Source organism: Nestor notabilis, unplaced genomic scaffold (assembly GCF_000696875.1).
Source record: "Nestor notabilis isolate BGI_N333 unplaced genomic scaffold, ASM69687v1 scaffold3225, whole genome shotgun sequence".
Lineage (NCBI taxonomy): Eukaryota > Metazoa > Chordata > Aves > Psittaciformes > Psittacidae > Nestor > Nestor notabilis.
The window spans coordinates 2,946-19,660 of NW_009928631.1; the positions used below are offsets into that span (position 1 = coordinate 2,946).

The window sequence follows — 16,715 nt, forward strand, 5'->3', positions numbered from 1 at the left end:
AAATCACAAATAAAATTAAATGTAAAATGACAGATTGTGATTTGAAAATTGCTTTATTATACTTAGAATCAAGGAAGGTTTTCAGTTTACTTGTACTATTTCTTTTATGTTCTTTTTGACTAGTTAGGTAAAGTAATTTAAAACCAGCTGTGTATTGGTGCTGTTTTTATGGAATCTTATGTTGATCTGAAGTGTATTCTGAGCTTTTAATTTTTGTTATCTAGACTAAACCACGATTTGAGCTGCACTGTTCCAGTGATGTGATCCATATTCGTACCTGCTCCGATTCATGTGCTGCATTAATGAATCTAATACAATATATTGCAAGTTATGGTGATTTACATCCACCTGCTAAGACAGAGATTAAACGTGGAGTTAGCAAGCCAAAAATGAAGGTATAAAACGTGAAATAATATCAACTTATCTTGATGTTTCCTTGGTACTATGTTTTAATTTTGATGTCCCTAGTCTATTTCTTGTAAAGAAATTAACAGATTTATCTAGCTTAAAATATATTTGAGAGTAAAATGGTGACTTTTTTTTTTTTTCCTACTTTGGTCACTACTTAATATTTTAAAATATTTTGTGCTGTTTCGCTATTGCACTTTATTCTTATCTAAAGGAGGAAATTCCAGGACATGTATAAACTGTCCAAGTGTTCTGATGGTATAAATACCCTGAACCATAATGTTCTAACCTACTTTTTGAATCATCGAGCTTGGAGTTTCAGCTCACTTGATTATTCATAAAGTTAAGGTGTTACTTCTTACAGTTTTAGATATGTATCAAGCCATTCTAGCAAAATTTTGTTCAGAACAATGTTGCAGTTGTCTTTAAGATGTAACTATGTATAGTGCCGCTCTTATAGGTAGAGACCTTTAGCCAACCATCTTCCCATGGACCAGGCCTTGCTGAATCAGATCAACAGATTTTACGGGATTTAATGAGTGATGCAATGGAGGAAATTGAGACTCAACAGACTGCCTCTGCTGTGAAACCAGAGTCTAATGGTAAGAATCCCCTGGAGGCTTAAGTACATATGAACTACAGCCTTTTTGAATGGAAAGAGGTATTGAAAGTTTTCATGGAATAGAATCATAGAATGGTTTGGGTTGGAAAAGACCTTAAGATCATCTAGTTCCAACCTCCTTGCCATGGGCAGGGACACCTCACACTAGACGATGTTGCCCAAGGCTCTGTCCAGCCTGGACTTGAATGCTGCCAGGAATGGAGCATTTACTACTTCTTTGGGCAACCTGTTCCAGTGCCTCACCAGCCTCACAGTAAAGATTTTTTTTTCCTTATATCTAACTAGAACTTCCTCTGTCTTAATTACCCCTTGTCCTGTCACTACAGTCCCTGATGAAATGTCCCTCTCTGGCATCCTTGTAGGCCCCCTTCAGATACTGGGAGGCTGCAGTGAGGTCTCCACGCAGCCTTCTCTTCTCCAGGCTGAACAGCCCCAACTTTCTCATATGGGAGGTGCTCGAGCCCCCTTATCATCCTCCTGGCCCTCCTCTGGACTTGCCCCAACAGTTCCATGTGCTTATGTTGAGGACACCAGAACTGCACACGGTACTCCAAGTGGGGTCTAAGGAGAGCAGAGTAGAGGGGCTGGATCACCTCCTTCAACCTGCTGGTAATGCTGCTTTTGATGCAGCTCAGTATATAGTTGGCTTTCTTGGCTGTGAGCACACACGGCCAGTTCATGTTCAGTTTCTTGACCATTTTGCCAAAAAAGAATGGGAGCATAACTTTGATGTCTGAAGTCTTCAAACTATCAGATTCTTGCTTTTAATAAAAAAAAGTAATAAAAACAGTTTATTAACAAAATAGCAAAACAATTTAAAAATCTTAGTCAAATACACATTATTGAGATAGCAAAAACAGCAAGGAAGGAATCTGACTGTGGGACTCTGTCAGGACTCTATGTTCTCCAGGAGTAAAAGTTGGTATGGGTGTAAGTTTATATGGCATACTGCGGTGTGGAGGAGTTGAACCTCTATTCTGTGTATGGAGGCAGTTCAGGAGCATGGTACGGTTCTTCTAGTTAGCAGATAGAACAAGATAATTGTTTTTATCATATGGTTAGAGTTAAATCCAGGTTTAAATTGGCTAAGGGTTTTGTATTGCAAATGGGGAATGTCACTATTTCCATGGTGTCTGGTCTTCTTGTTGCTGGTAGAAAGTGAGCAGTCAGTGTAGTACTGAGTTACCGATGCTGTGGTCTTACTACCAGAATGAGAAACTTGGACACAAAATTTTGTTTTTTTGTTTGTTTGCATCTGTGGGTTCTTTTTCAAATTGTTTTTCTGTATTTTCTCAGTTCATTTCTACTGTTAACTGGTGATTAAGTTAAAGGAAGAAGTTCTTTTCAGTGAGGGTGGTGAGGCACTGGAATGTGTTGCCCAAGGAAGCTGTGAATGCTCCATCCCTGGCAGTGTTCAAGGCCAGGTTGGATGGAGTCTTGAGTGTCATGGTTTAGTGCGAGGTGTCCCTGCCCATGGCAGGGGGGCTGGAGCTAGATGATCCTACAGTCCTTTCCAACCCAAACCATTCTATGATTCAAACTGTGTTCACTTCAAATTGTAAAGTAGATTTTTTTAATTGTTTTTTATTTATAGTAGGAATTGATTCGAGATACAGTAAGTAACTTGATGTAGTTGAAGTAAAATATTTTAGTTAACTGTTAGGTTATTTTGTTTCTACTTTCATATTTTGTAAAGATTTTTCCACTGAAGTGTGTTTTTTCTCCACCCTTCTTCAATTCCCAGGAATTTTGGATGACAGATCTCAAACTCAGGAGCCATCTTGCTCAGATCTCTTCTTGTTTCCAGATGAAAGTGGAAATATCTCACAAGAGCCAAGTCCCACTTACGATTCATTCACTCATCACCTGATAAATGAGGCCATGGGAGATGTTCCCACAGAAAGTGATGATTTCTGTATTCTTTTTGCACCAAAAGTTGCTGTTGCTGTAAGAATCTTTGAAAATTACTGTGTAATATATACGTATAAGATAAATTACAGAAAAGCCTATGTAAGACCTGGGCAAAATAGACTTCATAGCTTTTTATGATTGCTTTGTGAGTAGGCAGAGTGGCAGAAAAGTAATCTTCATTTTCAAGGACTTCATGCATCATTACTGTGAGGAATGAATGCAAGTATTTTCAAATAGATATGATTTTTCCTTATCTCAGCAGTAGGTAGTTGTTGTCTGATCTGAATATTACTTTGAACCATATTGGCAATTTTCCTACGTTTTTAGTTATGTTTCATCATTGCCAATTTAACTTAACAGTGATAGCATAGTTAGAAAAAAAATATTTTAAGCAAAACACAGTATTTATCAAAATAGCAGCTTTGCACATCTGCTATTATTTTATTAATTTATCTTCTAGTCAAAGCTTTCAATGCTTTTATGGACTGAAGATCTTTGCCAAACCTCAGAGAAAAGCTTGTGTGTCACTTTACTCCTCTCTCTCCACTGCATAAAAAGATTTAGGAAACTACACTCAAACTCTTTGAAAACAGCTTGTGTTCATGTTTTTCATAGTATCTCTGGTTGTACTCCTCATAATAGGTGGAAGTAGTTCTAAGTCTCTGATTAGAAGCTGTATTTGCCCAGTTATCTTTGAGCTTATTTGTTTCCAGAAGTGCTAATATGGTAACCTGGGCTCTTCATGTTTTTTTTTCTTTGTTTACAACTCTTGTTTTGGTTTGTTTACAGTTTCAATAAGGTAGTTTGGGTTTTTTTTTTTAACATTTCTCAGCTTCTAGTTTATTTTTACATTTTTTGGTCTCTTAAGTTACTTTATAAGAATAATTCCTAAACCAAGCCTTTTTTGTATATGCTTTAGAAAGACAGTACAAAATAGTTTCTTTTCAAAGGTAGGAAAGCAGATTTCACTTTTTCATGCTATATACTTTTTTTTTTAATTAGGAAAAAGAGGAAGAGCCAGTAATAAAAATACTGGTTGATGATGCAATTATCATAAAGGAAAATCATTTCAGCCAACCTATTAAAAAAACAGATACAAGCAAAGCTCCCCTTCATTTTCCTGTTCCTCTGGTACGCTATGTTGTGAAGGAAATCTCTCTTATTTGGCATCTCTATGGTGGAAGGGATTTTGGGACTGCACCACCAGCATCTCCAGCTAAAAGTTTCATGTAAGTATTTGATGAAGTTCTGAGGATTAGAACATTTAAAAATACTTAATTTTCCTTTGAGGTTAATCTCACTATTCAATCCCAAATCTCCCTCTCTTGCTTCTTTGCTTCCTTCTCACAAGGAATCAATCATAGAATGGTTTGGATTGGAAGGGACCTCAATCATCTAGAATATTCTTACAAAGTTTAGCTCCACACACCAGAGTGTATTTTTCCTGTGTCTTAACCTGGACAACTTGGCATTGGGTTTGGTGGGTTTTTTTGGGATGGAGGGATGGGTTTTCCTTCTAAGGGTTGTATTATAAGTTAGGTTTTCCTGAAGAGCTTAGAGCTTAAGGAGCATGAGAGACTCACTGTGGTAGCTGGAGTCTAGTCTTCAGCATGTTATGTAAGCTAATGAGTAATTAAAGAAAATTAAAAAAAAAAAAAAAAAAATAATAAAAGAAATGTTTCATGAATGTTAATTTGGTGGGAAGCATACACCTTGCATTCTGCTTTAAGTATGCATTACGTGAACAATAGAAAAGTATTTGGTTAACAGTAACACAGGTTCCGGTTTGGTTGGTTTTTTTGTTTTTTTGTTTGTTTTTTTTTTGATGTGTGATTTCTAGTATTTTTCTCTCGTAACTGTTAAAATACTATTAAGTTATATCCAATGAAATATATACAGTTTTAGTGTTAGATTATAGTTCATAAATTTAATCTGCAAAAGTGTGTTTTTTTTGTTTATTTCCTCAGAAGTCCCCATAGTTCCCCTTGTCATACACCAACAAGGCATGGACGGAGCACAGCATGTGGAGGAAGAGGAAGAAACCCAGACTTCCTGATGGAAATACAATTAAGCAAGGTGAAGAAATAGCTTCAGAGATGCTTGTGTGTGACTATCTTAACATGCTATATCTGTTCGGTAACAGCTTTCTATTAGAATTCGGTAGGATTTCTTCCATTAGTATCTGCATCTAAGCAATATGAAGGTGACAAATTTAGAATTTATCAAAAAATTTATTCTTCTAGAATAGTATTATTTACTTGCTGAATAAACATGTTTCTAAAGATGAAAGATATTCAATGTTCTTAAAGTTTTTATTATAAACATGTTTTACAGTGACTGTTCTGCTTTTCTGTCTTCAGTTCTACTCTGAATTCATACATCTATTATGAAATTGAATTTTCTAGCAAAATAACCAGGATGTAGATCTGTTGAGACAGTGTATCAGTTTAGTAACTGGATGTTAGATAGCGTCCAGTTATATGACAGTATCGTACCTGTATTTCCTTTAATGTTTTAGCGCCCTTCAGGCATAAATATATTACTGTTGTTTTTAAGCTTGTGCTTAGCTCCAACATATAAACTAGATTCTTGATTCTGGCACTGTGAAGAACATTGTCAAGAAGGTAATCAAATTTCATGTTAAATGGATCAATAACAAAACCTTTTCAAAATAAGGCTTTCCAAACATTTCTGTAAACATGAAAGGTACTACATAAAACTGAGTACCTTTTATAGTCTACATGCATGTCTAGGGCTTAAAATTCATCCTGTTAGCACTCCAAACTTAAATGCTTTTTCTAGAAAACACATGACATTGTAGTAAAAAAAGGAAAAAAGTAAACATTTAATATTCTGTGTGAAAAGCTGAATGTGTAGAAGTATAACAATCTGTCTTAATTTGCAGGTGTTTAATGAGTTGGTATTAGTACTGAGGCATAAAGGGCTGATTTTTTTTTTTTTTTTTTTTTTTTGGGTTTTTTTTTTCCCCCCCTTTTTTTTTTTTGTTTGTGGGTGGTGGTTTTGGGGTTGGGTTGGGTTGGTTTGGTTGTGTTTGTCCCTCCCTCCCCAACCCCCCACCTTGATACAAGGCTTAATAATAATGATGATGCTTAACAAGAAATTAAGGCAAAGAGTGTGGAAAACATAAAAGTTCTGAGCAGTGATTGTGAGAAACATTTATTTTTCCCTTCAGCACTTCAAATGTTCTAGTTCACATGGTATCTTGAGTACAAGGCACTTAAGTAGTGTGGTTTTTAACATCAGTATCTGCAGTAGAGGCCACTATTCTGTTTTTATGTGTGCTCTGCTTCATTACATTGCAGTCCAGGATGCTATGGGGAATGATTTGTAGGTAACCACAGGTTTCTGAAAATGAGAACTCATCACAAGAGATGAGGAGAAGGAGGGAATTCAGAATTCTTTAGAACTGATGAAAGGTAATGGATTATCACTTATGTGGACTAAGGTGAGTAAAGAAAAAGGAAATGGACTGGAAGCTACTTGAAAAGTCTGTTCATAGGAAAGGTTTCTTCCCTAAGTGTAGAAGGTGTGGGACTCAAGAATTGTGAGATTGCTCAGTACAGGCTTCAAAGTGCTGCAAGAAACATCTCAGGGTTGAGAGGAGTCAATATTAAAACAAAAAGCAAAATTTGTTCTTTGTCTTACACTGACTCTTTGTTTTTGTTTGGAATTTGCATCTTAAAATATGAATAGGTGCACAAGTAAGAATTGGAAAATTTCAACTGCTAGACATACAGAAATCTGAATAGTTTTCAGAAATCCTGATATTATTCCTCTAAGTTTAAAATAGTAGACAGGCTTTAAAGTTCTTATGAGTGGTGGTGATTTTTTTGTTTTTGTTTGGTTTTTTTTTTTTTTTTAAATAGTATTCTATTGTTGATGGTTGATTTTCACTGAAGCTGATTGATTATGCTAGCTTTCTTTCCTTTTTAAAAGGTGAAATTCCAGCATGAGGTGTACCCTCCAGGTGGTGCGGAAGGTGAATCCTGTCTGTTGGAGCAGCCAGTGTCACGGCAGGTTTTTATTGTTCAAGACCTCGAGATCAGAGATCGCTTAGCTACATCACAGATGAATAAATTTCTCTATCTCTACTGTAGTAAGGAGATGCCCAGAAAAGCACATTCAAACATGGTACAGTTATGGAATATGTTAATTCATTATATGTTACATATGTTATTTGCGGTTGGACTGTCATTGTGGGCAGTATATAAATTTCTTGATCTTGCAGAAGAAGGAACACCGAAGGTCATGGAACATTGAAGTAATACAGCTTGTTGATTTGCTTGACTCCTTGTGGATATTGAAACAAAAAGTTTGAATATTAGTACATCAAGTATTAATGTTTTTGAGATTCTGTCAGTTTAAAAAAGTGGATTTGCAGGACCACTTTGGTAGCTTTCACATTCTGGTTTTGAACAAACATATGAGCATGATTAGAGTTTTCACTACACGTGCAGAATTACAGTTTTATGGTATAAAGTAGTCTTACTGGCTCTAGAAGGGATTTACGAATTTGGTTATTTGGGGGTTACTTTTTTATAACATCAATAATATGTTACTTATGCAATAGTAGTTTTATTATAGGTAGGTGGAATTGGATTAGTACAAATGTTTTGTAGTAGAAGTTTTTTCTTGGCTAGTGTTCTGATATTTAATAATTGTGAATGTTACTACTTTTATCTTTTTGCTTATTTTCAGTTAACAGTTAAAGCATTACATGTCCGTCCAGAGTCTGGCAGATCCCCGCAGGAATGTTGTTTACGTGTTTCACTAATGCCACTTCGCCTCAATATTGACCAGGTCAGTTGTGCCAATGCAAAAAAACCCCAAAAGAAACAAAACCAAAATCAAACAACAACAACAATAAAAAACCAAAACAAAAAAAAACCCAAAACAAAAAAATCCCACACATAAACAACCCCAGAAACAAACAGACAAAACCAAAACCCAACTGCTTTTTATTTATTTAATGATAGTGGGGATTTCTAACAGATGCTTGTATCCATCATACATGTCATATGGGATTGTTTTCTTGGTTTGATACCTTTTTTATGGTCAGTCACACGTATCTTTGGGCCTATGCCACTTTGTTTATATCCTTGTTAAAACTTGCCTTCTGCTTAAGCTATTGGTGAGACTAGCCTCTTTCTTGTTTTAATTTAAAAACTAAAAATATTTCTAGACCTGGTTGGTTGCTCAATAATGCTAGTTTACTTCCTAAGACTTCTGATGATAGTGAATGTTTTGAAATCACAGCTTTTAAAAAGCCATGTACTTATTCTTGAATGATCTTGTTGTGTTTGTTCATGAAGTGGCTTTGGTGTTTTAAATTGAAAAAAGTTAATTATTAGTCTAGCAGCTGTTCACAACATTCTAGTCAAGTACATCTGATACTTGAGGGCTACTTCTATGCTCTGAAGGCTTTGGTCTCACTATCAACTGCATGAGTAACAGAAATGGGAGAAATTGTTTTACTTTCTTTAGCAACGTATTTGTCATATACTCAAGAAACAATTGTGTTTTTTTCCTCTGCACCACTAAGAAAACTACGTAAGTTCATGCATTCAAATATAAAGTGTGGTTATTGCTCTTTGAGGCATTTCTTGCTTAATTTGTCATCTGCAGAGAATACGGATTTGTTTTGGGTTTTTGTTTATTTGTTTGTTTTATGTTTCCCTCAACACACATGAGAGACCAGGTTTTCGTTTTACTGTTAGAAAAATTGAACTCTATGGTTTGTAATAATTTCATATAGAAAAATAGCTTGCAAATACTGCCATCTAGTGAAGAAATATGTTCCCTCTTGATTACTTTTCTAAGTCTTTTATCTTCTGTACTGTAAACAGAATTCACCTTTACAACTTCTGCAAAATAGCCACAGATTTTTTGGAAGCACAGGCTGCATGCAGTCATGTTAGAAATTCTTATTACAACTTAAGCTGTCTGCATATCACTTAGAAATAAAAAAGGAAAAGAAGTCCAAGTATCATTAATGATCGGATGAACAAGGCACCAGTGTGATGCATCTGTCAAAAAAAAGTAATATAATAACTTCAACATATTAATAAGAAATTAATAGCAGATGTTAATGAAGCAGTGGTAAGATCTGATCTGGAGTAATTTGTCTGACATTGGCAGTATTAGAGATGAATATAAACGATACTTGAATACCCTTTATTGGAAATTGGAGGAAATCTTATAGCCATTAAACACTCAGGTTCTGAATCAGTCTCCAGAATGAGACTAGAGGTGACGAAAACAACTCTGGAGTTCAAAACAGAGCTAGATAGATTATGAAATCATATTATATGTAGCAGGGGGCAGTAAGTAAGGTGGTCTTCCTGATTGCTGTCCTAGGTTCTTCTGCGTATGTTAAAGAGTCAAAAAGAAGAAATGTGTTTTGATTCATATCCAAAAGAGCTGGAATAGTAGATAATTATTATTTTTTATTTTTTTTTTAAGAGAACTATGGAGTCATTCGTTTATTCTTTTTTTAACCTGATTGTATTTTATTTTTGACATTAGGATGCCTTGTTTTTCCTGAAGGATTTTTTCACTAGCCTCTCTGCAGAAGTAGAACTCTTAGTTACTCCAGATCCTGAAGGTACGCTTTTCAAAAATGTAGCATGAAAGTGCTTCTTCATGTGTCTGTAAATTCACATGTGAATCTTGTGTGTCTAAAAGAACTTACGTTAATGACCAAACCCCAACATTAATAACTAATTGTTAGAACACAGAAACTTTCGGAACTTTAGGTAGTTTAGCTTTGTATTTTATAAATTGCAACAAAGGTCTTCAACATCTGGAATCTCCACTGTATAAAAGATTTCACCAAAACTGGAGCGTATTATCAGAACTTCTGAAGAAATTGAGGGCTGTGTGTACAATATTTTGAGTTATTAAATATATTATTTAATACCTCTTGTGTGGAAGAGTTTGTCTAATAGCTTGAAATAGTGTAACTGCTAGAGAAACAGATTTCAAGATTATAAATAAGGAGTGCAGTGTATGTATACAATTAAAGCAGTACTTCTAATCAACCATCTGATGCAAAACCCAGTATACACTTAAATGCATATTTCCTCTATTAACTGTATTTGTGAGTTTGTTAGCAGCTATAATTTACCTATTTCTATTGAGATGTCATACTGAAATGCATAAGTAATGAAGTACTCTGCAATACTGCTGTTAAAACTAGATGGATTATTTATGCTGATGCATAAATCTCAATTTAGCTTCTTGTAACAATTTCAGTTGAAAACTAAGATATTTTCTTACTAAAAGAATCTAAATATTGTGCTGCTAGTAATTCCTATTAATAAGCATTAGAGCTTACTGAGGACACAGTAATTGTATAAACACAGTCTTTTTGTAATTGCTGTGAAAAATATGAGTCAGTTTATTGTGTATGACTTCTTCTCTTAGTTAAGAAGTCTCCTGGTGCTGAAGTTACATGTAGTTTGCGCAGGCATGTCAGCAGCCTTAAGGAACCAAGTCCAGTCATTTCTTTCTCATCACACAAACAAGCAAATGAAAATGGTAGCGTGGATTCTATAGATGTGGTTAATGGAGAAGATCATTATTTCCCACAAGAAGTGATGTCATACAGTGATCAGCCAGTATTTTTCAGGTAATCTTTCATTACAGGATTTCTAGTGACACATGGCTGTTCTGTTGAGTGTTTTAAGAAAGTATGACAATAAACTATTCAGACCTTATGATGAGGTACATTTTTTTTGTTTGTTTGTTTATTGACTGGTTATGAAATAAAATGTATTTGCTTTGTCACTGAAAGGTGACTAATAATTTTAACTCTTGCACACTACTGTGCACAAGACAATTAAATTAAAACTCTCCCATGCATAGAACCAGTTATGAGATGTTTCACAAAGAAATAAAAAGAACAGTCTTTGTACTCTAACGTCTGACAATGTAAATTAGTTCTAATATCATTGGAGATGAAAGTATATGAAGGAAAAGGATATCACGGGAGAGGTACAAGATCAAAATATCAGAAGAGAAATTCTAATTTAGTCCTGACTGGGAAGTGATGATGAAAATTGCAGCTTATTATGAGGAAATTTTTTCTCATGTTTTCAGATCGTAAGTGCCTCTAACCACAGATGTGTGCTTTGGTAGGCTGGGCAGAGCCAAATTACGAGAATGGCTATGGTTCTGTTTCATCACATAATCACCAGCAGAATTTTTTAATAGGTTCCAGCTGCAAGGCTAAATTTTGCCTGTAGAACCATCACTAGCCGTAATTTTTTTTTTTTTTTGGTTTTGTAACTGAAATTGATGCTGTGAAAATTAAGGCAAGATGTTCACCTGCAGGTTTAGTAGGTTTTGCACGATTGTTAAATTTATTATAAATGCTAACCTTGACTAGATGTTAATAAACCAAGATAAGCTGAATTTGCCACTGATTTTGTATACTTGCTCTGAAATACGAAGACAGTAACTAGAGGATTTCTGGCTTCCAGAAAAGGGAAAGCCATGGGTTTCTCCTTGGAAGGATAATTTTATTTCCTTTCATGTTTCTCACTGAAAAATTTCCTTTGTGTATCCCAGAGAATTTCGTTTTACATCAGAAGTTCCAATACGGCTTGATTACCATGGCAAACATGTATCAATGGATCAGGTTAGTGTATAATGCTGGTGCTGTAGAAAAAAATAGATGTTGTTTGCTTTGTTTCCCCCACCCTCCCCCCTTACCCTCCCCCGTGAGTTGAGGTGTGTTTTTATGTCCCTACTCATTATGGATGTGATCTTGAGAAATCTAGAACTTCTCCCCTGCACCCTCCCACTTAGTTTCAATAAAGCTTAACCTTGTTTCACTCTTATTTTGAAAACTAGAGAGTGGATCCTCCAGGTGTGATTAACTCAGAATGAGACTTTCAGTCACATTGTCGACTCAGTGGCTGTCTGGAAATTTTTCTGTACAGCTGTGGTGCCCTTCAAAGGGTAATACCACTGTCTGATGCCAGAATTGTGCATTTTATTTTTTTCTTCATGTAATACCAGAGTAAAGCCTTTTTCTTCTCCCTGTTTCCTTCCCATGAAGTCAAGTAGTGTACGGGCCTCATTGTCAATGGCAGAATTTAATACAGATTAGAAAATGCTAATAGTTCTCTTTAAAGTATGTATTGGTTATCCTACTGAGTTTACAGAACAGACCTCAAAAAATCCTGTTTGCGCAACCAGATTTATACTTGGTCATGGCAAATAGTAAGAAAATACGGACCAGTAAAAGCAGCAACTCCTTGCATTTGCACTGCTGCTGAGAAAAATGAAAACATGAAGTAGCAGCTTTAGAATGCCTGGAACACGCTAATGCCAGAGCTACATTTACATCATTTCTTGTATCTTAATATTTCTGGAGAAGCTTTCTTGTTATCTAGGTGTTTTCTTAGAGCTGCTAGTTAAGCTAATTTCTTCTTCTGCAAGTGTTCATGTAACAGATCATAGCACTGTAGTGAGCAGTACTTGGGAGACTGGAGTAGAATCAATTTAGACAGAAATACCTGCAATAAGAGTTGAGATGTTGAAATTGCTTCTCACCTACAGATTGTATAGAATGAGTAAACTAACATAATAACACAGTATTTCACTTACAGGGGACACTAGCTGGGATTCTTATTGGGCTTGCTCAGTTAAACTGCTCAGAATTAAAGCTGAAGAGACTTTGTTACAGGCATGGGTAAGTTTATCGAATTGTAGGTTAACATTGGTACTGCAAATTGGACTGAACGCAGCAATCAAAAAGCAGACTCTATAATAAGATGGAGTTGTAAAATCCAAGACGCTTTTTGACTGCAAATATTTCTTGATTCTAGTTTTCATCAAATATATAGCATTCAAGAAGAACATTAATTTTCAGGACAGTAATATATGTGCTAGTCTTGGTGCTAAACTCTTAATTTTAGCCACACGTTTATTTCTTATTGAACTGGATGTGATTATGCAGTCTTGAAGTTCAGTGGAGTACATAACATGCAAAATGCTTGGGTTAGCCAACATCAACAGAAAATGACACTTGAAAACAGCTTTTCTTAAAATGTTGTTGTTTACTTCAATGAATAATGTGTTTTTCTTATTAGGAATCATATGTTTGAAAAAATGTAATAATTTTATTTGCTTTAGTTTATTAGGTGTGGATAAATTGTTCTCCTATGCCATCAGTGAATGGCTTAATGATATAAAGAAAAACCAGCTACCAGGAATTTTGGGAGGAGTAGGGCCCATGCATTCGCTAGTGCAGTTAGGTAAGTTAATTCTTATTTCTATTCAGACGCATACAGCATTTTCTTTAAAAAAACAAAAAAAATCTGACAAAAAAACCTCCAACATATTCAGTGTTGACGCTTGTTTTCAGTTCTCTCAGTTCCTCTCAAGGCAATCAGAATGTCTAAGAGAGCTTTCTAACTATGGTGTTATGTCTTCATTTTCAGTCCAAGGTCTGAAAGACTTAGTGTGGTTACCAATAGAGCAGTACCGAAAGGATGGCCGTATTGTAAGAGGCTTTCAAAGAGGAGCAGCTTCTTTTGGCACTTCCACTGCAATGGCAGCACTGGAGCTAACAAACAGAATGGTTCAGACTATACAGGTATAGTGTGTTACTTCTGGAGTTAAGAGAAAACCTAAGAAGTGTTGCTAGTAAGTGCTCTATATTAAGCTAGTATCTTACTGCTATGTATTTAAGGTTGGAGCATATCCTTTAAACAAGAGTAAATAGAAGAGCTTGCAGCAGTCTGTGAGGAGAGAGCTATGGCATCGATGGTTAGAAATGATGTTAAAATATTGCTAAACACCCAAGTTGTTACATGTTTCTTAATGTCTTCATTGTATTCCAATGTACAGTTTAAAAATACTCAGCTGCACAAAAAAACCCACTGATACTGAGAAGGATGAGTTCTTCACACACATGTATTTTCCAGTAATAGATTCTTAACTTTTTTAAAAATGTCAGCTTACCTGTACTTAATCTAAAAAAAAACAACCAACCAAAAAAAAAGCCTCAAAACCAATACTGATTGATGTACACAGAAGTCTATAAAGCTTTCTAGATTTAACCCTAAAGTAGTCATGGATTAAAGTGTTAAGAAATTTATGTTCCTTAATGTAAAATACATAATGAAGTTATACTTTTATCACCTAGTTTTGCAAAAATGATATATGTGGCTAAGCTTGAACATCTGTAGTAAAAAAAAACAAACGGTGTTATTCGCATGAGTGGAATTACGTGTATGCTTGTGTGTTTCTTTGAAAACATACCATTGATCAAGTACTTCAATTTCTGTCTTGAGCATTTTGTACAGAGTAGAAGATGCCTTTGAAGGAATGGCAATTAGGGTGGAAAAAAACCTGACCAAAACCTTCAACATTTCTTCTTTCATTGTGGAACTTGTATAGTTACAGCTGCACTCATTCCAGAAGTTCTTTTAGAAACCTTAATCTGACGTAAATTAACGTCATTTTTGGAATTAGAACTCTTCTTATTTCAATTATGTCACCCTATTAGTGGTTTAAGTTTGTGATTTGATTCTGTAAAACTTCTTACATATATTGCATTTGGTCCTGATCTTCAGGCGGCTGCAGAAACTGCATATGACATGGTATCACCAGGACCTACTTTTATTGAAGCAAAAAAGATCAAACGATTCTCTCGCCATCGTTTAGCTCATCAGCCAGTAGACCTACGGGAAGGTGTAGCCAAAGCATACAGTGTAGTAAAAGAGGTGAGTGCAAAAGTAGTTCTCCTTAACCAAACTGAAGAATTATTTTCTAAGATAGCAAATAAAATATTTGTATTGATTTAAGCTGACCAAATGAAGAAAGGGATTTAAATGCTGAATAAGACTCTTCATCAGTAATCTTAAACCAACAGAAAACCTTGCCTGGAAAATTCAGAGAAGAAATAAACCAAGGTGTTATGCACATAAGTGTGAATAGGACTTCAGTGTTCTACAGTTGTGAGGATTTAGTTATTTTGAGACATGCAAACCTGATTTTCCATCCCATGTCATCTGTCTCCCCTTTCCCCTTTCCCTCCTCTCACCCCTTTCCCCTTCCCCTTTCCCTGTTACTTCTGGAGTTAAGGAGTTAAAGCATAATGCTGGATTTGAAAAAAGTGAAGGCTCTCTTTACCATGACAGTGTATAAAAATTAGAATGCTGACCTGGTTTTATTGTACTTTTTGTGTTGTATTTCAAGTAGTTGTACATGATAGCATGTCTGGTAAGTTGGGTCTCAACTGTGGGGTTTTCAGTGAATTCTGTCTTTTTATTTTTTTTTTTTTTTTTTTTAGTAGTTCACAGTACCCAACAGCTTCTTCACTTAATGCACAAGAAATGCCACCAGAAGTTACATGAAATGTTTTCATAATTCATAGTAGTGTTATTTTAGGCTGCATTAGAACAACTGGATCATATTTGTATTAGTATAATTGTACTACAGTTATAATAGAAATCACAAAGAAGATAAATGCTGACCAGTTTCAAGTTTCCCTTAAAATTAGGAGGGCTTGCTTTTTCTTTTCAGTGTAAATAATTTCTGTTTATTTCTTAAAGGGGATTACAGACACAGCCCAAACCATCTATGAAACTGCTGCTCGTGAGCATGAAAACAGAGGAGTAACTGGAGCAGTAGGAGGAGTGCTCCGCCAAATTCCACCAACCGTGGTGAAACCTTTCATTGTCGCAACAGAGGCAACCTCAAATGTTCTAGGTGGAATGAGAAACCAGATCAGGCCAGATGTGCGTCAAGAAGAGTCTCAGAAGTGGCGCCTTGGGGAGGATTGAGATTATAAAGCTGGCTCAGCAGGTAGCAAAGCTGGAAATGCAGAACACTTGCATTGGCAGTTTTGGATGGAGCTCACTTTGTTTTGTCATGCTCATCTCAGGAACAAATGAGGTTGTCAACTACTGTTAGCAAAACATCCAACCAAAAATATTTATGAAGTGAAAAGCAAATTGGTACTTGCTTATACTGTGTGTTACCAATACATTTGGTAGATAGTGCCAAACATAGTGAAGCATGCGCTGCCAACTCAGAGACATGCTTGCTCTATTCTGTTTACCATATTTTTCTTGGTAGATTTAACATCTGAAGCAGCAACCTGTATGGTGAAACTAAATATACTTTAAAGATGATTTTGGAGCATAGTCAAAGAACTGTCTTCAATAAAGGGCTCTGCAGATGCTCTTTACTGACTAAAGGATAAAAGCTTTCATTTTGGACATGAAGTATGAAGGCTGTGTATTATGGAAGCAGATAACATTGGTTAGCGGTCATAAGCATTGCTTTTAGCGTGGCACTTACAGCAAGGGCAAGCTGGATAACCATTCAGAATTTGGATTCAGTGTTGATACACTTATGAACAGGATTTGTTCCTAAATACTAAATACCTACTTTTGTGGGTCTTGGAAGAACCTGAATGTTGCAGAAACGTTCTGTTGTGTTGCACTTTAAATGATATGGCCTGTATATTGTGCTTTTTTTATAGTGTGAATAAAATGTAATGTGCATTATCCTTAAGTGGTTTAGAAGCTTATAAAAATTATTGAAAAAAGCATCATATGATGATGATCCTACAGAAAAGTGTCTTAAATTTGTTTAAACTCATGTTAAAACACTTGTCTTCTGTTACACTAATTACAATGCTAAAAATAACTATCCTTCAGGAAAACAGCACTTAAATATTATTGTGGCCAACCATTCTTTGTAAGAATGAGAAATCCTAAGTAAAGTAAAA

General features: G+C 35.4%; 1 protein-coding gene across 1 annotated transcript in view; it reads left to right on the top strand.

Moving 5' to 3' along the window:
* Positions 1–16,491, top strand: part of LOC104405764 (autophagy-related protein 2 homolog B-like) — a gene marked incomplete at its 5' end in the record, with an annotated part of 18,988 nt that extends 2,497 nt beyond the window's left edge. The window contains 15 exons of the mRNA XM_010014571.1: positions 223–395; positions 869–1,010; positions 2,775–2,977; positions 3,944–4,170; positions 4,909–5,017; positions 6,899–7,093; positions 7,661–7,762; positions 9,488–9,566; positions 10,388–10,592; positions 11,534–11,603; positions 12,580–12,662; positions 13,106–13,227; positions 13,414–13,568; positions 14,551–14,700; positions 15,532–16,491. Coding sequence (XP_010012873.1) covers positions 223–395; positions 869–1,010; positions 2,775–2,977; positions 3,944–4,170; positions 4,909–5,017; positions 6,899–7,093; positions 7,661–7,762; positions 9,488–9,566; positions 10,388–10,592; positions 11,534–11,603; positions 12,580–12,662; positions 13,106–13,227; positions 13,414–13,568; positions 14,551–14,700; positions 15,532–15,762 — 2,246 coding nt within the window. The remainder of the gene's footprint in view (positions 1–222; positions 396–868; positions 1,011–2,774; positions 2,978–3,943; positions 4,171–4,908; positions 5,018–6,898; positions 7,094–7,660; positions 7,763–9,487; positions 9,567–10,387; positions 10,593–11,533; positions 11,604–12,579; positions 12,663–13,105; positions 13,228–13,413; positions 13,569–14,550; positions 14,701–15,531) is intronic.
* Positions 16,492–16,715: the final 224 nt, after the last annotated feature.